The sequence below is a fragment of the Neolamprologus multifasciatus genome, chromosome 4, assembly GCF_963576455.1.
Source record: "Neolamprologus multifasciatus chromosome 4, fNeoMul1.2, whole genome shotgun sequence".
NCBI classification, from domain to species: Eukaryota; Metazoa; Chordata; class Actinopteri; order Cichliformes; family Cichlidae; genus Neolamprologus; species Neolamprologus multifasciatus.
Genome location: NC_140442.1, coordinates 9,703,949 through 9,727,335, shown reverse-complemented (window position 1 = coordinate 9,727,335; position 23,387 = coordinate 9,703,949). Strand labels below are relative to the sequence as shown.

Here is a 23,387-nt window from a genome sequence, read left to right as displayed (position 1 = left end):
TGTTGGCTTCTTACTGAAAGCAAAGCAATGTCTGATCTTGGTAGTGTCATTGTATCAACAGTCATTGGTGAAGCTTGTAACATGGGGAGGGAAGAGATGAAAAGTTTGGGGATCTATTTAAAATGGAAGGAAGCGGTTATTGAGTAAATAATTCAACCTCTCGTTCGTTCTAATCTTCAAAGGATTTATTGGACAACAGATTTCAAGTTTTAAAATACTATAAATAGGAGAACGCACACACACACCTTTCAATAACACTTCTAAAATGCAACATTACAGAGCATTCCTTACAAACACAGCAAATGGCATTTTCACAGATGAGTGCCCTCGCACATCATTTCAACATTTTAATAGCTCAGGTATGGAGCAATTCTGATGCAGATATTAGTAAAGAGTAATGTTTAATTAAACCAGGTTTGAAGATAAAGAGCTCAATACATCCTATAGTTTATAAGCCTTTGCCAGCCATAAGCTACTGCTCTTCCTAATCCTCTTTCACATAACATTATTGCATCAGCACAGCTGAACATTTTTGCAGTATTTATAAAATTAGCAAAGAAATTAACTGTCTGTACTGTGGCAAATAGGATTTCCAAGTTCTTGCCGTGTGATACAGCATACCCAGGCTGCCACCTACAGTACAGTCTGGGAGAGGAACTACAGTCCAACAGTTCAACATGTGTGGCTCCCCATTTTACACTCCACAGCCATTCAAACTTAATTGTCAAGGCTCCCTCTAATATCCTTACAGGAAATTTGTTAAAATCCATTATTAAATAAATACTGAAATAATTTCATTTTGACTCAAGACTGGCAAAGGATTACACATTTATCCTCCTCACTCCTATTCACACGTGGAAGAGCCAGTGTTCCCCTCATCATTTTGACATTATGACAGTTGATTCGACGCTGCTTTTATTTTAAACCATGTGCGATTTTAAAATGGTTAAAAAGGTTACTTTATTCCAAGAATATATATCTATAAAAAAATTAGTATATCCCCAAATGTGATATTCGTTTTACTTTAGTGAGACTGGAATTATATTAACAGAAAATGAGAATTTTCTATACGAACAACCTTAACAGTGGAACAACAGTGGAGTAGCAACAAACCAAGAATTGAAAGTGATTTTCTAAACAAAAAAACAAAAACATTTGCACCGATTTTTTTTTTTTTTTTTTCCTTCTTTTTAAATGGTGTATAGACAAAATATGGCTTGGTACATCCTTCCTAATTTGAGATCTCTTCTGTTATCTTTCCCATGAGCACAAATTATACATAAAAAAGTTAAATATTTAAAAGGAATATTAATACAATAGAAATAATGACAATTTAGTAAAAAAATAAAAATAAATCAAATAATCCCCTTTAGGATCATTCAAAGCGTCTTTTACTTCTTCGCCTGAACACTTTTGAGATGGAGGATTTCCTTTCATTTTTGGCTTTCTTCACTCCTGTTCTCAACAAAACCAGTATATTAACAACTCAAATCAAATTGAAACAGAAAAAAAGACATTTTATATGTTGCTTACCAAGGTTTTGCATCATTTTATTCAACTGCTGATCTTCCTCCACTTCCCTGAAATTAGCCAAAAATCAAACTAAGCACTGTCATATCTTTTTACCACATCAATCTTTAAGATTAACTGCATTGTACTTAAGAATTAATTAGAAGATTGATCATGTTACCTCAGCCTGTCCTCATCGAGACCCTCCACAATTGCGTTTCTGCCATCCACGATCTCCATCAATTTCTGCATTAGTTTCTTCTCCTGCCGTTGTTCCTCTCTGGACTTTAAATGATCTGTGACAATGTTAACAACCGCATGTCGGAAAAGGAAGTAAGACAGATGCTGACAGGCAAAGAGACCGAGCACTTACCTGGCTTCTCGAGCAGCCTGCGAAGTTCCCCCTCAACACCTGGCTGCTGCTGCTCCAGCTCTTGAGTCCTGGCTCTGAGTTTTAACACCAAATACAAATTCAAAACTCACATTGTATCTAAAACTTCTAAACAATCCTAAAAATTTTGAGTTTGATTTTTGTCCTAATGTTAAATCCAAGTAAAAGTGTAAAAATTGTGTACAAACAATGAGGGAAAAATCTTTAAAGAAAATAAAAGTTACAATAAATAAGGTTTGGAATTAATATAATCAAATATATAAAAGAGAAATCCAACTTTCAAGTCTCAAAGTCAAGTCAAAGTAAGAATATTGTTCAAAAGCTTTCTGGTGTAAACAAAAATTATCCAAATGAGTAATAATTCCCCGAATAATGAAGAAAGGGTCATTTAATATTCTCAACCTACATCGATCCTTCAATAATACTCACATGTAAACGAGCTCTGATTCTTTCCTAATGAACATTTGTTTTTTTCGAATGAGGTTAAACCAGTCGACCATCAGTGGGTCCATCAAGATGTCACCTTCTCCATCTGCAAAACATGTTAGTAACACTCAGCTGAATTTATTCAAAAAATAAAATAAAACGTTTTAGAATGGTCTTGGTCTTGTTATTCAATCACTGATGTGTATATATTGTAGTAAATCAAGCATTTATGATCACTGACTAGATGTTTATTTAACAAGCTCATAACATTTATCATTTCACTTAAGCCAAATATTTGGTGCTGTTGTGATGTTAACTGATATACTCCAAGAGCAAACTTAAAAAAAATGAAAATAAAAATACCCCACTTGAGCAGACTCAACCACACTGTTTGCAAGAAAAACATTAAGTAGAAATTAGGGGGGTTAGGATAATTTGGCTCATATGCAGGTAGGTGGTTCTCGATTTTTATTAAGAGAAGAAGTGACTCACATCCTGGAACCACGCTGTCACCTTTATTAAGACACTATGTCACAGCCAACAATCTTAAAATGGAGCTTAGCCTGCCAAACCCAAATCTATTTTTTTTAATAATATCAAAATGTATGTCACAGAACATGATGTTACAAAAAAACTGTCTATAGACACTTTAGTTTGTCAGTCATCATTCCTGTGGCATCGACTTTACAATACAATGTTTTGTTGACAAACATCTTTTTGCAATTTACTCAAAAACCAATCCAGTAAAAAAATTAATGAATTGCTAATTAAATCATTCACAACAATACTGCTTATATTTTTCCAAAGCTTTCATTATGTGGGGTTAAACTGGAAGCATTTTAAAATTTCATTTTCAGCCCTGAGAAGTTATATTATTACTCAGATTTTAAAGGAAATGTGAGAATGGATGAATTATGGATACATGATGCAGGGAACAATGCAATTTACCATCCAAGATGATTCAATATTTAAGGTTTTCAGGATACGGTGTATACTTTTCAGTATTGGTCCACCACAGTACTCCGACATGCACTGAAACAGTGCTTAAATTTGCTGCTTCACCGAGTCATACCCGAGTAGGTGGATCAATTGATTTTAGGCTGAATATTTTGCTAATCCTAATTAGCGACCAATCAATCAAGTCACATTTACAACAGAGAGCGAGCTGCAGAGACAGAGGACAGAGCCCCACACATCCTGTCATTACCAGAACAAACATGATTTGATTCTGAACTGAACCGGAGTGCCAGGGTTTAGTTTTTATGCCAACAAATTCCAGTTGAGAAGTAGATGATCTCCTAGGTAGTGTGGAAATTATGTTAAATTCTGGCCAAGTGACTGCATGCTCAGGCTTCCTGGGTGGCATGTAGAGGAGGAAAAAAAAAGAAAAAGCAATCGACCACAATACACACACACATATATATTTTTATTACTATATCCAAGTCATGTTGACCTTGAGCAAAGCAATAAGGCCCCCTACTCCTACTACCTCAAAGGAGACGCAACATCCCTGTGGGCTAGCTGTGCCTCTCACCTCATTTGACTGCAGAAACACTAATAGAAATGGCAGGCAATTCCCCTACGCACGCACACACACACACACACACACACACACACACACACACACGATGGTGAGCAAATGTGTGAAGCACCCAAGATACAACTCACCAATGCAGCAGAGTGATTCAGCAGTTCAAACAAAAATATGATGTCAAATTTTAGTTTAAGGTTATTGCAAGACACCTTTTGCTTTAGAATATTACCTCATTCAAACCAACATAGCGGTGAAGGGTCTACCACCCCCCCTGTTGTTCAGAAATGGCCAGGTATTAAATATTACCTAGCTTAGTCCGATCCACATATACAGATGTCATAATTGGTCATATTCAGTGATATAGATGTTACAGATGGGATAGGATAAAATAAAATAAAAAAGGAGATACCACAATAAAATTTAGTATAAACATCTTGCAGCTCAAACTTCTTGTTATTACACAGAAAATCCTTCACGTTTCAAGATAATCATGCTTCAAGCAATGTGATGATTGTATGGAAAGATGTAGTAGCTTTTGCTTTAAGAGGTTATTAACATGGAATTAGATACAAATCAGCATTTTGAAACCCTGATTCCTGGTTTTTACATTACCATAGAAATAAGAAACTACAATAGACAATATGCCACAACTTTAAACAAATTTACAAATAATAATAATAATAATAATAATAATAATAATTGAAGGAAAAAAAAGATATTTGCATTGTGACCTTGTGAATAAGGAGAAATGCTGGGGAAACAAGATCCCATAATCACAGTATGATAATACTATCCTGATATGGTAAAGCATCACCCAAAATACCCTTATGATTATGAGGTTACTACCACTTAAAAAAAAAAAATAAATCAGTGTATGAAAAATGTAAATGCACAGATGCAACTTATATTTATTCCTAACAAGTTATGATATAATTACCAATATACTGTACGATTAATAATTGGGTTTGCCTCAAAGGCATGTATGTTTTCATTGTATTACCCCTAGATTTTGGCCCCTTATTAAATTTTAGTGTAATATTACTAAAGTAATTAGTAATGTAAGATATCACATGATATTCATTTGTAATCAAGATGTGGTAACTTGCCATTTCCATATCATATCCAGCTTATTACCACACTACTGCCCTCACACTTGTTCAGAAATAATATGGAACTACGCTGCAGAGTTAAGAGTGAAAAGCCAGCTACTAAATGTCTCATGAACCGTGTCTGAAAGTGGACTATTGATTGCATTGTTTAATATTTGTATGTTTTTACAAGTAAAAAGGAGAAGAAGTGGAAGACACAAAACGTACCTTCCTCACAGCTTCGGAGCTTCTGTTCCAGCTCCACACCCTCCTTCTCCAAATGAGCCAAGTTTGTCTCAATATCATTCAGATCCCTTTCAATCTGCTCCATTGGGATATGATAAGACCTTACCTGGTGCAAAACAGAGAATTTAAGAGTCACTGTCAAGTAAAGATTATCGTAATTTGAAAATTCTGACTTTGGCCACTTTAATGTAAAGAAGGTCATCCATTTTTTGCTGGGAATGTAATGAAAGCATATTTGTAGAGCTGTTAATTAATCTCTTAAGAGACTTAATGGAAGGAACTTACAGAGGGTGACCTCATTTCAGTCCTGGAGGCGTTGGTGGGTGACAAATACTTTCCCTTTTTAGCAGCTAAGAGGTAGATAAAATAGGATTAGATAGTCCTTTCATGGCAGCGTTTTAGAAAAGTATTGTCACATATGACTTAACCTGTTTTCAATAAAATAACAATTTTTAAATGTATTTATACACTTTTCATATGAAATCAACAAGAAATCTGAAATCATGTATATTTGGCTTTGATAGCTATTAAAAAGATGGGAAACAACCTGATGGATTTCCATGATTGGCTGGAAAAGTAGTTGAAGAGCTAATAGATTTCACAGCTGGCAGTCTGGGTGAGGATTTCACAGGCAAGCAACTCCCAAATTTAAAATCTAAAATAAAGAGAAGAGGCCTTAAACGCTGCAGAAGTGCAGAGTTCACAAAACTTTGTTTTCATTTTGTTTGTTTAATATGGGAACTAATACAATAGGGTGTGTATAATTTTGTGGACGTTCAGAGCATACACAGGATGGGTCCCATTGGCTAGAGTAATCCATTTAGCATTTCCTCAAGCAAAACCATCAGGTTCACATTTATAGTTTTCACTAAAATAAGCCAACTAAAACTGGCATAAAATTTCATACAAACTACCAAGAATATATTTCATTCTTTGTGTTGATGCTCTCGACTTCTCATACAGTCTAGATTATAAATAATATTTTTGGTTAGAACCCAATCACCCTCCCCCCTCCCCAAAAAAAGAAAATTAAAAGTACAGCTATTTTACCATCTTAATAGATGAAAGTGCAAATTTTCCACCAACTTCATAGTTTCCTTGTGTCGCTTTAGATTTTTCAAGAGCTTGAATAAGTTAGCCAAATAAATAAAATAAAATATAAAATATAAAATACACATACAGTTGCTTTATTTGGGTATTGCTGCTCTCAGTGTGTATTAATTGATTCCATTCACACATGACTGAACTTTGTTATTTAAACATGAAAATGGCCAAGACAAAAGTGCTTGAGTCACCAAAACATTTACAGAGAGGTTCCTTGCAAGCTAGTTCGGGTTCACTTTGACATCAAACACTCAATTCATTTAATATATCAGCAGACAAATGTCTCTCATTATAATGCAAAGAAGCCTCTCACCTAGGATTTCAGAGGCAGGCTGAGGTTTCTGGGGACTGACTTCCCTGCAGCACGCAGGATCAAACAGAGCAAAGCTAACTCCTGGTGCTGCAGGTGTTTGAGCCAGAGGAAGCCTTGTTGGACTAATTGAGACATTAGATGGAGGTGTGGACATGAATTCAGCTTTATGATTTTCAGTAAATGCTTCAGGTTCAGCATCTCTGTAAGATATAAACAAAGAAATGAACTTATTATTTTAATACAGAGGCTTTAATCCGACACAGGCGAAATGTACTAATAGTTCAGACGAGTAACAACCTCACCTTAAATTTTGAAATGTTAAAAAGGTGATGAAAACAGTTGAGGAATCATCAGCAGGGGTTAGAAATGAGAAAATCTAGTGTTAAGGAGTAGGAAAGGAGGAGTTCAGGCCTTGCACTCCTCAGGACTTGTTAAGATGGGGGATAGAACTAGCGGCTCCACTTTGAGCCAGTCAGCAATAAAAGAGATGGACGAAGATGATTCTGCGTTCTGGAGAGTAAATAATCTGATAGGTCAGATGTATTTCAAGGCGAGTCTTTCAAGACATTCTGGTCCACTTGTGCAGCTTTTCAACTTTCAGCCGAGCAACTGTAAATACTTACATTAGCCTGAGTTCGGTTTTAACAGGTTTTCTTTGCCACTCATGGTATACTGGATCTGTAGAGAAACGACAGACAGTAAAACCAAAAATGAAAAATAAGGTCATTATTGCTAGTCTCCAAAGACCATGAATACTTAGATGTGAAAACTATAACGGCATATCACTGCATTTAAGAAAGGACTCGCTTGATAAACAGCTGAAGCAACAAAAATGATGTCGTTTCCAGCGATTCGTTTTTTCTTGCTGAAGCAGAAGGGCATTCCTCCACAAAGATCAATGATACTTTCCTCAATTTAAAGAAAGCGTTTCAAAATTTCAGAGGTGGTTCTTGTGCCTGTGATTGGCATCGCCACCAAGTTTCCCAGCATCTCACTTGGCAGTCTTTTTCATAATCTTGCTGGCAACAATAACACGAATCGCAATGATCACAAACGTCTAACTCTGCATTAACCTTGGCGAATAAAAAGCACAATGGTAAATCTGTCATTACACTTCATCTTATAATCTTGTGTAACTACCGTTTTAAAACTTTTAGAACGAGAGAAGATGGCACATTGCAGCTTATGAGACATCTGCTTTGTCGATGACGTGCACACTCGCGGCACTTCCAAGTTATTGTACACAATAAACAAAAAAATAAATAAAATTCGCTCGACTCGTGTGTCACACTCGTCTAAACAGCTGTCAAGCGCACAGTTACTGATTTCATTATCTAGGTATTCACAGCACTCCAATAAAATGATTGCGCTCCACATTCTCGTCTGTACACAAGACCAAAATGATGCTTTAATCACTGACCTTGGCGTAATGTCCAGTCAACATATGGTTAATATTAGTAAGAAACAGACTTCATTTCCATGTCTGGAAAACTTCCATCAATGCTAAAAGTAAAAGTGACTGAAAAGCCATTCTCAATAGACCCACCAGTAATTGTATTTCTGTCTACAAACCCACCGACAGTCAGAATGTGACACCCGTGCATGCACATCCATCCCAGGAGAATGACAGTTCAACTATGAAAGTTCATTAGTGTGAGACAGGAATTAAAATGTCAGCTATCAGCATGCGAGATGCACTGGTTTTATAAATAGGGCAAAAATGACAAAAGGGCTTTGTTTTCTAGGAATGTGAGAGACAGACTGAATGGTGGGGGTGGGTGGATGCTGGCTGGATGTCAAATAATGGATCAGACACAAGTAAAATGAATTTAGTGGAGCTTGCCTTTGGTGGTTTTGTGTACAGTTGTTGGCCCTGTGTTGTCTTTATTGATGGCCTTTAGACATGGCAATTCCTTATTGTTTGCCTGAGTGGTGGAGGGCTGTCCTGCGTAGTTTCCTGCTGAGGCTTGGCTGCATTTATCCTTTTTCAAAGCAGAGCTGTCAGCTAAACTTGGCTCATCACCAAACCTGGGGACAGAGAAAGCCCTCGCCATCAGCTTTAAAAAAAGACTGTGGGAAAGTTTCCTTCAGAAGGACAGTGCATTCATGGCTATAGATTGTATACTAATGCAATGCTCACCATCTCTCATCCGCCGATCGGATTGTAAATGGGTGTTTGTTATTATTGTTGTAGTTTTGCTCTGCTAGTTTTTTCCCAACCATTACCCTCGACTGGCTCTTTCGATCATCATCATCATCAGTCGGGACCTTTGGCCTTACTTGAACACTAGATTGCTCTGTTGGCTTCCTGTTGTTGACTTTGGAGATTTCAGTAACTTGTGGCACAGCCTGGAAAAACTTCTGCCGGGCAGCCTGTGTCTTCTGGGCTGAGGCCGTCCAGGACTGGGAGGTTGGAGTAGGAGCAACTGGTTTCAAAACATTATTCAGTGGGGCTGACAACACCGAAGGCGGGTGTGGTGAAGGCCGTTTTAGGCTGGCATCATTTAGTGGTCGCGCAGCTGAACTGGTGAGACCATTTTTGATCAGAGCCTCAAAGGAGGAAGTCTTGGAAGTGTTCTGGTGGGAGTTACAGATAAAAGTGTCTGGATCCGTCCCAGGTTTGTAACTGCCTACATGAAGTACGCTGGCGCACTCGCCACACCTGGTGGTGGAAGTTTATTAATATTAAATTATTAATGGAATAAGCCCCTGTGCAGGGGGGAAAAGCATCTATGAATATAGATTAAATTCTTACTTGAAACAGCTTCTGTGATAGAGCTTGCCTTCCACAAAGTGCCTCTGAACAAGATGAACATGGCCCTTGCATGAAACACATTTGCTATTGAGAGTCCCGTTTTTGTTGGTGTTTTCAGCCAAAACTACCTTCTGTGAAAAAGAATCAAAAGTGAGAAAACATTGATCCAGAAAGGTATCCCATTTCCCCTAGGATTCCTTTGGTGACCCACTGAAAATAAATGCTATGTTTAATCCTAAATATTATTCCTTTAAAAAGCAAAGGTGTGTAAAAGAAAGACGTTTTAACACACAGCTTTAATTTTAGCTGACTGATGACGTGCCGTTTGACATGACTACTGACCTGAGTAGAAGCTCTTGCCAATTTGGGTGAGGTCTGAGCTGTGTGAGTGGAAGGTAAACAACTCTCAGTGGCAGTTTTAGATACAAAGCTTTTGGCAACCACTGGGAGATTTTTTTTCTCCGATGGCTCCTCCTTGGAGCCCTCTGCTGGCCTTTTTACACCTCCCACTGAAGACAGTAAAACATCATTAGTGTCAAAGAGTTGGGGGGAAAAAATACCTCAGCCTGTACATAAAAAAGAAATATATAAGGGAAAAAGCTCAGAATTAAAGAGGATGAACTACTCAAATGCAGTTGCTAGGGATTTTTAAAGCAGACATATTCTCACTGGGAGGCCGTCCTTTGAAGTAGTTGTAGTACTGGGAGACGTAGGTAAGAATGCTCAGCCTGTCTGGGATTCTTAAAGCCACCATGTCCTCTGCATCTAACAAAGCTGGGATCCCCAGCTTCTCCTCTGCGATCTGAAAAGCCTTAAGAGAAAAAAATAAATAAATCAAAGTTTAACCAACAGCCCCCATCTCCAACTAAATATGACAAACAAAGTAGGCATATCCAAAACACTTTTTCCATGTAAAAACATGGCATTGGCTGGGCTAACTCCTACAGTTACAGCATGTGTAAATATGTCACACAATACAATCTACTTTAAATAGACAGGCGGTATTCTGTGGCACAACCCTAGGAGGTTTGGAAAGGGCTCTATAATGAATGGCACACTTCCTGTGAGCTTGTAGGGATAAGAAAGAGGATGGGAAGAGCGGGATATCAGTGCATTGTTTAGGATCAGCCTGGATATGCTCATTAAATTTAAAGAAAAGCCTTACGGAATAGCAAGTGGGCATATATAAAAGAAGGGGATACTGAGGAGTTCAAGTGGACAAAACCACAAATTTCAGCTCATGGGTAGGGAAAAAAAGTCTAACACGGTTATTTATTAAATTAAAATATATAGAATTGACTCACCTTTAACCCCACCACCACCCCCTATCCCTGTACATGGGGGATTTTCCTAAACCTCCAGTAATATAAAAATAAATAACAGAGTATCGGAGATAGGGAAAATGGGTGTTCAATCAGGAGTTAGGCCCATAGGTACAGAATAGTGGATGTTTTTGACTATGAAGCAACCGGTTGCTCTGCTGGCCTCCACTGTGAGACGTCTGTGGGTTCAGATAAGGGCAACAAGAGGCCCAGTGAACTCATAAACATCAGAAGACCTCTGCTGCTGGCAACAGGAGGAGGAGCATAGGCCAACTCCTCCATTGCAGACCGTGTTAAAGACCCTGGAAATAAAGGCAGCTGGGATAAAAATAAAAAAAAATAAAAAATCGGTTTCCAATGACCATGTTCTCCTACAGAATCCTTCCTTCAATTACTTCTCTCGATAGGTCTTGTTGAACAAAAGGCTCGCTTTCTGTCCACGTGGCTTGAGCTGAACTAAATAGCTTAGGCTTTTAGAGTGTAAAAACACACCACTGTCAGGTAAAGGGGTGTGCTTTATTTCTAACACAAAACAAAATTAGAGCTTTATGGTGAAAATGAATTCTAAGAAGCAATTTCATACTAGATTGTACCTGAAATTAAAATCCAATTTATCATCCAGCCCTACCCGTAAGAAGCGTGACACCATTCATGAAATATAGAAAGGGTGTGAATTACCAGGTGCTCTCTCATGTTTCAGTAGAGGGAGCATCTTCAGCAGTGTATCCAACTTAACCTTGACCAAACACAGTTCTTTGCCCACAAATCGTTTTGTTCTCGTATACCATTCAAGATGTATGTATCAGCAGTGCCTTCAAGGGAACAGTCACCATAAGGACCGAGTGGCAGACGACAGTAAAGCCTCATTCAAAATGAATAGACTTGAGAGCTTCTCCCCTGAGCTCAGGTTTGCTGCTGACACAGCCAAGATGATCGAAAACAACAAGGAAGTCGTACGGAGCGCGTACTGTAGCACACTTACTGCAGGGCCTGTAACCCTCAGAGGAAGCCGACAAGAGGGTAGAAAACTAAATAATGGAGAGGTCCCAGCTGTGCTGCTCATGTCATGCAGGGGTTAACCGAATAGATGAGTTCAAACGGACAGAGCAAGAGCAAAGATTGAGAAAGGTTGAGTTTGACAGGAGTCTAAAATTAGTAGAGAGATATGGCTTTTGCTTAATCTGCTGTGCTGTGAAAATTGAAACAGCTAAATATTTGTCCAATCTGCTGCATAGATGCCAAGGCAAGAACAAACAGCGTGTTGCTGCGTGGCCCGTCATGTCTGGGGTTAATGAAGTGGATGTTTTCTGCTACATCAGATTTTGCAGTTTGTGTATGAAGTCTGCTCCTCTCAGTAAGACAAAGGCTGAACATCTTGACATCTTACCAGTCTGTTGTTCTCAAACACATCCTCCTTTCTGAGTGAGTCATAGTCTCTGGGAAAACAGGAATACAATGAACACAGAGAAGTTACCTCAACTACCCAGAATAGCTCTTTTACAGCATGTAGAAAAAAATATATATTTAAAAGAAGAAAAAAACAGTAGTATGAAACTGAACAAATGACAATGTATTAATAAAACACAGAAATAAGAATAAGGATCACTTAAGTTAGTACTTATACAACTAAAATATTAAAAACAAAATAAGGGTAAATTATTGGAGGAGGCAGGCTGTCTATATGTATTACAATTATTAAAGTACTTGACCAAACCAAAGTAAAGTTTTGGGAGAAAAGAAAAAGTTTTCAATACTTACAGCAGGTCCGGTCTGTACTTGTGTATTAGCGCACAAAAAGCCAACCCGTTCCTGAATGAAGTCGTCATGTTGGTGATGGCCACATCTCTGTAGCCCTCACATTGCATTTTACACCACTGCTCCAAAGCTTTGATGGCAGCCATGCTTGTAGCGCGACAGAACCACTACTGCAGACAAAGTGTGCAACAGGCAGGAGGTGTGACGGAGTGAGAGGAAAGACAGATATAAAACAACGTGTCTCTGTGCTGGCTTTGACCGTGATCTGCGAACTGCAGCTGCGTCCTGTTTCCTTCTTTCACCTGCTTGTCTGACTCACCGACTCTGCGAAGTGCTGCTGGTGTATGTTTCTCGGCTCATTTCACTAATTGACGCCACTGCCGATTCGTCATTCACGACAGTTGAAGAAAAGCTCATCCAGCTAAGGAAATTTGGCTAAGTCTGATGTTCATAATTCATGCACGTTTTAATCCCAGAGAGAAGTGGATCATGCTGACCTATTATTTATTTATTTTCCCTGGGGTGGGATTATTGAGTTAAATGATGTTCAGAAAACCAAATGAAGGTTAAATCCAGTTAGTAGGTAGGTTAGTGTAATCTGTTATCAGACAGCACATGTTGTTATTTAGTGTTTTTAGATCCTCGTGCTTGTCTCACCTGACCTTTTTTTTTTTCACAATTATGCCACATTTGAACCATCTTCTCTAATAGTCTTTATTGCATTTATTGACCCTGGTATGACAGCCAAAATGATGATCGTGGAAAAAGCGCTTCTTGATTTTATTTTGTTGGTAAAACACAGTGTTGGACTTATATGCACGGGAGCCAGTTACGAAATTGCGTTTTCAGTTATATCTTTAAAGATGTAGTTAAAAAGATCAAATTAAATAAAATATATTAATTGAACATAATGACATGACAGTTATAGTTAAACAGACATAAGAGACATAACTAAACGACAGCTGGAACTTTCTGAGGACAGAGGTTTTATGGCCATAATATATTAATTTAATGCTAAATAAAAATATCCTTCGAGCTAAGCTTTGAAGAACAAGTGTGCTCTGGGATATCTAGAGTATAAAACCCCAGTATTGCTACCTCAGACAGTGTACATAAGATAGTTAATGCTCTTCTACATGCATTCTTTAACCTTATTGTTCTTTGTGTGCGGCCTAATTGGGGACTAATTGAGGCCAGCAAGCCTCATCTAAAGATTCTGACCCAATTAACCCATGTCGCCATGTCCCATTAAATCTTAGGGAAAAGTTATATGTTAATTTATGGGCAATTTTACTATGTAGTAAACTGAATACTTAGACATTTGATTCGCAAAGACAGCTTGCAGAGTGATTTCACCTTAACTGAGAACAAAATAAGTCTGTGTGCTTCCCCGGTCCGTTTTGAAAAGTAGTCCCAAATCAAATTTGACCCAGACCTCATCCATGAGTATTCAAACCTCTGACACAGAGAATGTAATTAGTGTGAGACCAGAGCTGAAATTGAGTCTTTGAACTGGGAGCAACCCACACTGACCTCATCATCGATACATGTCACAATTACTGTAAGACATGAATTGTTTATTAATTGACACAGGGTGACTCAGAATATGAAAGCAAAGTCTAAAACTATTGTAGACAACAATTTAAAAAAAAAAAGTTTCAATACGTTACAATAAAAAAAAAAACGCATTCAGTCGGTACATGTAAAAAAAAAACAACAACAACAAACAAAAAAAAAAAAAGACAAACAATATTTGTCGCCTTGTCCTGTCTAAAGACGTATTGAAGCCCAGAAGGGGGCAGTGTCACACTGTTATCATACCGCTTTCAACCTGTGGTCAACTCTATAAACAAGGCACACGTAACATAATTAGTATCTTTAAAATCTAGAAGTTTAGGTGAAGCAGGAACAATTCAAGAGGCACAGAGCACATATCATCAACCATATATCTTTCCACACTTCTGTGTGTGATTCAGCACATCAGAGCACAATTTCCCAATACTAAATAAATAGGCTGTAATTATAGTACAGAGGAATTAAACAACAGGGTTTGTTGATCCAAAAACACCTAAAGGTTCCAAAGAGAACCAAACCACCCCTCTCACAAGCGCTACTATGCAAATATGAGAAATATCTTTTTTTAAATGTGTTGTAGACCACTTCTATCTCCTTTAACCTCAATATTAAACATGAGGTAAAGTTTTGACCCGACATCAGAAATGAATAAATGTAGATTTTGTAACAGAAATGTTGTATTAGTTAGTATTAAATGTCTAATAAATGAGCGTAAATACTGCAGTTAGTCTTCATGATTTCATTTTTTAGCTATTTGCGTTGTTTCCTGTGAGGACGTGTGGCTGCATGTAGACATCCTGCCTGTGTGTGGAGGTAACCCAAGAGGTCAGGGATGGTTGTCGTGCTGAAATCATTTACAGATTGAGTGTATCCCATTTCAGTTTTGCCCTGATAGGCTGACACAATAAGACGTCCACATTTATCATTTGTCATTGTTACATGTTGAGGCCCCACCATGAAGCATCTACCATTCATTGGGAGTGGATGCCACTGCACATATCTGAGGTGTATCTAAAACTGTATTCAGCATATAAAAAGACATGATCATTTGCATATATATGTGCTCAAGAAAACATAAAGAAAGTTAAAAGTCAGTTGGAATGCACGGTAAAGCCAAAACCTTAAACTTTGACATTATGTAAATTTTATTTTTCAATATAAAATCTTACAGAATATATAGACATACATATATTCAGCTAATGACGGCTAAATATTTAAGTTCCACTTCCCCCAAAAGTTCCAACTCATGTATAAACAGGAAGATTGAAAATGATCAGTCATTGTGCGTGGCATCAGTTTCCTGTGTTTGTGACTGTTTGGTGCCTCCTGACATGCTTACATTGCCTTGGATCTCAGCCTCGTGCTCTCTGGCTTTGGCCCGCAGCTTAGCAATGCTGCAGGAGCGGAGCTCCTCTGAGCTCGGCCCCTCCGGCCTCTCCCACTTCCCCAACTTCTGGGTTGTCCATGGATAACCTTCATCTTCCTGTTGTTTCTCCCAGTGCTCACCGTCCGATCTCTCTGTGTGTTTTAAACTCTTGCTCGCTTTTGGAGATGTTTCATCGTTGTCCCTTTTCACATAAGGCCCTGGACACTGGCCCTGGAGTTTCAGTTGCCGTCTCATTTTTGCACGGCGGTTTTGAAACCAAACCTTGGAATAAATGAAAGAGATATAATTTAAGAATGTAAATAACATGGAGATTATATAGTTAAAAAACAATAGTTGAAATGTAACTGCACTAAACAAGCTCTGATGTATCTTTAGTCAAGAATTGCTTTCATACTGGTATCAGCTGAAACTGTGATTACATTTCTGTTGGGACAGAAATGAATCTTGACCCATATGGATAGCAAAAAAATTACAGATTAATCTAGTCAAGTTATTGTATTTATATAGAATAAAATACTATTTTTTTCTCCAGGCATTTTCCTTTATTTGGTGTGCAAGATGATTTTACTGTGAATTATTGTAAGTATTGTCAAACATGCCTATGATGGAAAATAAACAGTAGGGCTAAAGGCAAATTTGCACACTGTGCGTAAAAATTAATATCAGCTAAATGAGTACAAAGTCAACAACTCCAGCAGGAGTTCGTCGTGCCAATCACCTGGATTCTGGCCTCAATAAGGTCCAGTCTGAGGGCCAGGGCTTCCCTCATGAAGATGTCCGGGTAGTGGGTGGTCTCGAATGCCTTCTCCAGCTCCTCCAGCTGCCAGCTGCTGTAGTTGGCCCGTGCACGACGCTGCTTCACTGGCCTCTGTTCATCTGGAAAGCGCACCACAAGCACCAATTACACAATCGCCAATGGGTGACAAGGAACTAATGGCTCTAGATTGGATAATTAGCACAGCAATCATTAGGCCCAATTTAACACTGCTTGATAATTGATTGTTAGTTACGAGCTGTTAGTCAGTCTTTTGTAAACATTTACACTGCAATCAGATGGTGCTCACAGACTGTCTTTGAGACTGGTCATACTGTGCCAGTTTGGCTACGCTCTATCTGAACAAGTCCAGTATGATACAATCAGTCCCATTTTGGCTACAGCAGCTGTGGCTTAAACTCACCTATGCTCTCTGTGAGTGGCCCAATCCCGACCGCCTGTGTGGCCAGGAGCAAAGCTTCCTTGCATAGCTCTGGCTGCAGATAATTCCTCAGGGATTCATAGCTGATAAAAGGCCCCGGGATTAGGAACTGAGGTTGAGAGCCCAGTCTGGCTGGGAAGGCAGGAAAAAAATGAGCTGCAGGTGAATGGAAAACTGCAGGAAGGAGAGAGGATACCAGCTGCCCTGCGCCAAACATGTCCAAGTCCAATATTTAACGTCAGTCCACTGAAAAGGGTCTGGTTGACTTCTAGAGGTTTGCTGGTAGAGAGGTGAAATGCATTCCAAGGTCCAGGGTACAAATAGAAGAGAAAATTAAAGAGCTACGATTGTCCAGCAGATGCATCCACTTGGTTGTCAGAGCTGCTGTTTGCTGCTGAGGTGCTCAGCCCAGGTACAAGGTGTTGCCTGAAGAGGAAAGGTAAGACTTGAGCGGTGGAGGTGGGCTCACCTTAGCTTTCTTCCCTTCCCCTCCAATCATCTTCCCCTCTTTTCCCAGTCACATGACATCTAAACAGATGTAGCTTTATGGCCTAAAAAAACAAAAGAACTATGACTTGTTTCTCACAGGATTAATAGTATCACCCCATCACTATTTACTGTATTTGTCATCTCTTCTCCAACCACATACATCCTGCAATCTTTTTCAGACATGCCCCAAACCTCCTCTCACTCTCTCTCGCTCTCTCTGCTTTTCAGGGACAAGTTGCAACATCTTTGGCTCCTGAAATTTCAGTGAGTGAGACAAATGGCAGCTCAGTAAGTAGCAGAGATGTTTATGTTCACTTAGGCGCATACGCTTCAGACAACTAGTTCAACGGTTGTCAGATATAATAGCAACAAATTACTGTACAGGAGACATAATGAAAGCAGTTGTTCGGTTTTGTGGAATGGAAGTAAATACAACGGTAGCTGAACCTGAATAGCAGGTCTCAGTGTTATTGTTTTTGATTTTCTTCTTCTTCTTTTTTTTGGCTGTTCCCTTTCAGGGCTCACCACGGTGGATCATTTGCCTCCATGCTGGTTTGAGTTTATTGTTTTTAGTAAATGAATGCTGTTATGTTTTTTTAACAACAGCAAGGATAGCTGTACATCATGCCACTCATCTTACACAGTAGCAGAAGTGCAGCACAAATTATTTTTACATGATAAAATAAACTATTTAAATATTCAAATAGATAAACCAAGTTAGTTAAAATGTAAAAAAAAAAAAAAAACAATAAAAACATAAAGTATTTTTATTGTGTGCATTTTGCTTTATCCTATACATATTCTATACTCTATATCCTAGACATCTTCTTTTGCAAAATTTGGTCCCGGACAGTGTTTTTTTGTTTGTTTGTTTACAACTAATTTACTCATTTACAATTTGGCAGACTCCCATTATAACTCCAGAAAATCTAATGTAATAATCTCAGTCTCCTGTAGATGACTAAAGATCAAAAATAATAACTTGTCTCACCTGTGTTCGCTGTACTTTGTATTCTTCTGAGTTTAAAAAAAATGCTAGAAGAAGCCTATTAAGGTAATTTTTCAAACCTTTATTCTTGCACTCTACTGATGTTTCTTGCATTTATAGTTCATAATACTGCTTTGTTGTATAGCCCATCTTCCATTTGGCTTTCTGTTAGCAGACTGCAGGTTTCAACCACAGGTGGGTGGAGTTTCCCTGCCTAAAATGACCATAGTAGGTATATCCACTCTCGCTGATATCATACAGAGCCAGTGTTTGAAGAAAAAAAAAGGTACATAGGTACATTTTAGCATGTTATCTATAGGGGGTAGTTAACATTTAAGATGATAAACTTAAAGGTTTACAACTTTTAAAAGCATATCATCAAGAGCTGCATGAATTGGAATAAATTTTATAACACTTCTTTAAATTAATGGTCTCCTGTGGATGTTTGAAATTCTAGCACACTTTAAATGCGATCATAAGTACTCTAACTGCTAACTCACTGTGTTAGGGTTACTTGCTTAAGGAAGTAACCAAGCGTCCATAACAAAGGGTATCTACATGCAAGGGTAGGTTTCTTCAAATGTTTAACCTCCTAAGACCCGAACTGTTTCATGGCATGCATTTGTAAATTCTCTTTGCTATTTGGGCTGTTTGGGACCTGGTCAACGTAAAAACAAAGAATTACCAGATTTTATTTTATTTTTTACCTGATTTTTGTTTCTGAGAGAAATGAGATCCACATATGAGGATATTAGTTTTAAATTTCGATAGAACTGAGGCAGTATAATGTCCTCATAAGTGAATATCACGCCCTTGTAGAGCAAAATTTTGTATTTTGGTCTAGACATCCCAAAATGTGATGTCCACATATGTGGACGCCAGGTCCTAGGAGGTTAAGGTTCTCATATTATGTGGAAAGCAACCCTCATAATAACAATACTGTCACTTGTTCACTAAACCAGAATCAAAAATGCCACTTTTCGCACATCTGATAAAATACAAGTTTTAAAGAGGAACCAAATTGTCAAATATATCTTTTAACAAACATTGCATCAGAAGGATATGTCCTTGATAGCAAATCTTTAAAAAGGCAATTTTCTATTTTTGTGTATTTGTATTCTGTCACTTATCCCCTATGAAAACCCACGTTAGAAGCAAACTAGTGAGACATAAAATCTAAAAATGTTCTGTAGTTACAGCAAAATAGTTTTATCATATCATGTGTTTGGTAATGATAATCTTACTTCCACAGCTGTAAAGTATGTAGTCAGTAGTCAAGCCCTGATGGGATTCTTCCATCTCAGATCAAAGCTAACACATCAACACATTAACAGCCAAGGCACGAAGATTATTAACACTTTTTTTTTTAAAAAGCAAGACAGCTGTAGCTTAGTGGTGATTGCTCTCTGATGAGATGATCTCCAGCACTGTCTGTGAGAATTAAACCCAGGTGTGTCAATTAATCCAAAGTTACACATCACCTAACAACATCTCTTTCTAACTGCTCGTCAGCTCAAACGGTGGTGAAAACACTCCGCTGTCAGTGTTGTCACCACAGAGCTGGCGCGCTGAGGTGGCTTTGATCAGCCTGGGATCTCTGCAAGAGGCAGCTGGTCAGAGCTAAGGTGAGTCACAGGATGGTCATTCCTATACGTGCTGTGAGGACTGCAAATCCATCACCTGTGTGGCCCTTTCATCTGCACCTGTTCAAACACTAAATTAGGAGGCAGGATTAGGGGTTGAGCAATTCGGATGTCTTTACAGCCTGAGTTGTACCTGAAAGCCAGTATTTAGGTGGAGTGTCTTGTCTTGAATTGCAGATAAAGATTGCTCGTTTTCCCTACATTATGATTCCATAACAAAAACCTAACAACAATGAAATGTCAGCTAATAAAGCATTTTAGCATCTCTTTAGCAATCAAATCACCCCAACCCAAGGAAACAGCACTTCTAACTGCACTATTAATCAGTATGAATGATCTATCATTTTAAGTGAGCCAACTCAACAATTAACAGGTTTTAGCACTACTTTCTACTCACGTGGAAGCGTATGCATGTAGGGATGGGTAAGGACAGATGGCGATTGAGAGAAATAATTTCTTGGGTTTGCAGGGAAAAGGAAAATAGATTAGAAGTGTCTGGTTTGAGCTGTGGCTAAATAAACACTGTGTGTGGCGGGACTGACGACTGAATAGCCATTCTGTTTGTCCCTGGCACACAGATAGTTACAGGGATTTCTGGATTGTCTGAAAGTAGACCCCTTTTCCCACCCTCAAACTACTTCTATTTGTCTGTGCTGGGGTCCTTTAATGCCCATTGATCCAGATAATCAGGGACAAGATTGGTGAAAAACCAGCGGGGGAGGTTCTGACAGTAGTTGCTCAAAAAGCCTGATAGTGGATAATTGAAGGAGGCATTAAGACAACAATAGTAATGGCTAATGCCAGCCTGTATTGGAGTTCCAGCTTCTTGAATGACAACACTGGAGATCCACAGCTAAAGTGGCAATCATTGTATTATTAGCAGACCTTCAAGTGAAGGGACGGACTACACATTATCTGAGATTTTAGTAAGTCACCAGTGGGATGCTCTTCACGTGTCTTTAGCTTGAAATTGGCATGTTTGAGCTTGAAATTATTCATTGTGAAAGTTAAAAAAAAAAAAAAAAAAAAAAGTTAAATCAGTTTTTTGGTCTCAAAGTGAAGTAAAGTGTTTTGTTTCTTCCACTTCAGTCACACTTGAATTTAAAACCAATCATCAACTCTATCTGACATAAAGAAGCAGAAAAGTACTATTAGACAAAAATCATTATTCAGATTTGAAATTTGTATACACCTGAAAGCCAGTGTGACTGTTATATAGCCATCTGGCAGCAGTGTATATAAATGTCACTATTTAACAAAGTCAAAATACAGAAGCAGTGTGTGAAAACTACAGTACAACTCATGAGCCAACAGTTTACATAAGGACTTCTGGCAGCAATAACTTTAAGTAATTATTTCGTGTATGACCGAATCAGTCTCTTGGATCATTGTCAACTCTCTTTACAGCGATGCTTGAGTTCAATCCAAAGCAGTTCAATCCACCCAATTTGGTACAAAAGTCAGCTATTGGACAGACAGCCTCAAATTTCACTCTAGAATACTTTAGTATACAGAGGAGTTGTGTTCATGACCCCTCCACCACCGTGCTTGACAGGTGGTTTGAGGTGTTTGTGCTGATTTGCTTAAAGTGCTTCTTTAAGATTATTGCTGATATACCACCCCCTTAGCATTGTGTTAACATACACCTGAATGCTCCATATCTGCAAAATCCTGCTTTTATAGAAGTGCTCACACTTGCTAATGATCAATTAATCTCGTGCAATTGATTATCAGCACCTGGCTGCTACTTACCCTCCAATACTTACCTTCCAATGGAACCATTTTTCAGATACGTCTTCTGCAGTCTGACTTAATGTTTGCCAAATACATAATGACACATTGTAATAAGACTTGTTTTGTTGTTCACCTGGAATTGTACTTATCTAATATAAGACCTGTTAAGAACTAGATAACCTTTTATTATGTCCTGATATGTAAACCCCTAGAACTGGCAGAAGGTGTATCTCCTTTTTACCATGACTTTATCACTTTCGGGTTGATATGGCAAACATTTTATCAAACAGCTGCTTTTCAGTAGATCCAGTTAAAAATAAGCATAGGGAAGTATGAATTGAATATCCAGATTCCTGATAAATCTTTGTCTATAATTAATGCTCTTGAATTAGTCAGTTTTGGTCTCCTTCAACTCTTAAAGAAAATACTTAAAGTGTCTATAGCAAGCACATCAGGAAGTTGCAGAGTGAGTCTGTCTGCAACTTGTTTTTTCTTTAACTTTGTAACCTAAAACAGCTTCTGGCCGCAGCCAAAAACAACATTACAAGAGCTGCGTGACTCAGGAGCTGATAATTATCTGTAGGTTCAGTTTTCAAGTATATAAATATTAGTCGGGGAAAATAATAATCTCAATATCTCCAAACAAACCTATGTATAAAATAACCTAAAAATATAGTTTATAAATATCTACTGAAGACATGATAACTCTATTTAAAGCTATTAATAAGACTTTTTCACTGATGCAGGAAACTTTTTATATCTTTAAATTTGTTGCACAAAAAAAAAACACTTTCACTAAGCTGAAATTTAAATTAAATCACTCAGGCTATTTACCCACTTTTTTCCTTGACAGACATGGCTGAAGTGGATTAACTGTCACGCTCTGCCCTCGTTGTCATAAGATACCATCTGCTCTAATAGAGATCGTGAACACTGTGCATTATTATTTTTTCTGATCCACTCCAGTGGCACTTTAGCTCATAAAACAAGAGTTCTGCCAAATGTCATGCGAAGATGGATGATTATCGTCAGCTCCACTGTCATGGGAATTTATCTATCTGGTGTAATTTGCAGGCTGGAACAGCAATGAGCACAGATTCAATATTTAATGAAAGTATAAGTGAAGCTTAAGGGTTGTCACTTATGCCTCTGCTGTTAATGACGTGTCACATTATCATACTTATCTGATTGGGTCAATTTTAACTGCAATTACTAGCCTCATTTCTTTTTAATTCATTAAAAAATGTTGGATCATTTCAGTTGTCCACCTCTGCAAACACATTGGGAATGTATTGTAATGTATTCTCTAGCTGCTATATATTTTAGTGTCAACTGTCAGCACAAACTTAAGTCTAAAATCTATTAATGGGAGCTTGGATTTGTATAATTCAATCAACACACCTAAAATATTTTAGTTTAGAGGGGAGAAAAAGTATGATGACTGAGGAAGCCCCCATGGTTGGTGCCTCACTCTCGCTGGTAACAGTATCCCACAGCGAGCTGGTTGATTGTTTTAGTCCTGGATCACTGGCCATGGGATAAACCTGAGAGCCCAGCCTGCTTTTCATGTCAAAACCTTCAAGGGAAAGCGGCCACAATCCAAAAGCAATCACACTTGAGACATCAAAGTGCCAGGGAGAAGAGAGGCGAGAGACGGTCCACATTTTTTCCATGCAAGCCAAGTGCAACTCAAGCGTGGAGTAAAAGGAGATGATCTAAGACGAGGGTGCCATTGAGAGGAAGACGGAGAGCAGACAGATGTGCATGGGCAGGTAGTGGCACATCAGGGCCCCTCCTGCAGCTGAGAAGGAGACCAAAAGGCCTCCAGTGGTCGGCATTCCTGCTTGCCGCTCATTTACTGTCCACTTTGACACAGACGGGGGAAAATCGGTGATTTTTCCAACACTTGCATGGTTGGTGCTGGAAGAAATA

The 23,387-nt window shown here is 38.4% G+C and overlaps 2 protein-coding genes across 4 annotated transcripts; both read right to left on the bottom strand.

The window, feature by feature from the left end:
- Nucleotides 1–1,142: 1,142 nt before the first annotated feature.
- micall2a (mical-like 2a) lies at nucleotides 1,143–12,893 on the bottom strand. Its single transcript, XM_085157266.1, has 18 exons — nucleotides 12,763–12,893; nucleotides 12,447–12,613; nucleotides 12,076–12,124; nucleotides 10,036–10,177; nucleotides 9,709–9,875; nucleotides 9,367–9,497; nucleotides 8,752–9,273; nucleotides 8,455–8,639; nucleotides 7,235–7,289; nucleotides 6,612–6,811; nucleotides 5,742–5,849; nucleotides 5,480–5,544; nucleotides 5,177–5,300; nucleotides 2,330–2,432; nucleotides 1,883–1,956; nucleotides 1,691–1,805; nucleotides 1,534–1,580; nucleotides 1,143–1,455 (listed from the first exon to the last, which is right to left on the bottom strand). Exons 2-18 carry the CDS (start codon nucleotides 12,587–12,589, stop codon nucleotides 1,376–1,378), a joined length of 2,310 nt encoding a protein of 769 aa, XP_085013392.1. The 5' UTR covers nucleotides 12,590–12,613; nucleotides 12,763–12,893; the 3' UTR covers nucleotides 1,143–1,375.
- A 1,106-nt stretch (nucleotides 12,894–13,999) lies between these two features.
- On the bottom strand, nucleotides 14,000–19,506 carry LOC146519779 (visual system homeobox 2). 3 transcript variants are annotated; one of them, XM_085157268.1, is made up of 5 exons: nucleotides 19,323–19,506; nucleotides 17,251–17,343; nucleotides 16,584–17,152; nucleotides 16,124–16,281; nucleotides 14,000–15,666 (listed from the first exon to the last, which is right to left on the bottom strand). In XM_085157268.1, exons 3-5 carry the CDS (start codon nucleotides 16,816–16,818, stop codon nucleotides 15,292–15,294), a joined length of 768 nt encoding a protein of 255 aa, XP_085013394.1. In that variant the 5' UTR covers nucleotides 16,819–17,152; nucleotides 17,251–17,343; nucleotides 19,323–19,506; the 3' UTR covers nucleotides 14,000–15,291. The 3 variants fall into 3 exon arrangements, with proteins under 3 accessions (XP_085013394.1, XP_085013393.1, XP_085013395.1); XM_085157267.1 differs by lacking the exon at nucleotides 17,251–17,343; XM_085157269.1 differs by lacking the exon at nucleotides 17,251–17,343 and having other exon boundaries at nucleotides 16,584–17,027.
- Nucleotides 19,507–23,387: the final 3,881 nt, after the last annotated feature.

Bases quoted from the DNA above. Each gene is read 5' to 3' on its own strand.
- micall2a (XM_085157266.1), bottom strand. From the start codon at position 12,589: ATGGCTGCCATCAAAGCTTTGGAGCAGTGGTGTAAAATGCAATGTGAG. The intron at 10,178-12,075 runs GTAAGATGTCAA...TTTTCTCTTAAG, and splicing joins TGTTTGAGAACAACAGACTG to GCTTTTCAGATCGCAGAGGA. The intron at 8,640-8,751 runs GTGAGCATTGCA...CTCTGTCCCCAG, and splicing joins CGATCGGCGGATGAGAGATG to GTTTGGTGATGAGCCAAGTT.
- LOC146519779 (XM_085157268.1), bottom strand. From the start codon at position 16,818: ATGTTTGGCGCAGGGCAGCTGGTATCCTCTCTCCTTCCTGCAGTTTTC. The intron at 16,282-16,583 runs GTGAGTTTAAGC...TGCGCTTTCCAG, and splicing joins GCCACTCACAGAGAGCATAG to ATGAACAGAGGCCAGTGAAG. The intron at 15,667-16,123 runs GTGATTGGCACG...ATTTATTCCAAG, and splicing joins TTATTGAGGCCAGAATCCAG to GTTTGGTTTCAAAACCGCCG.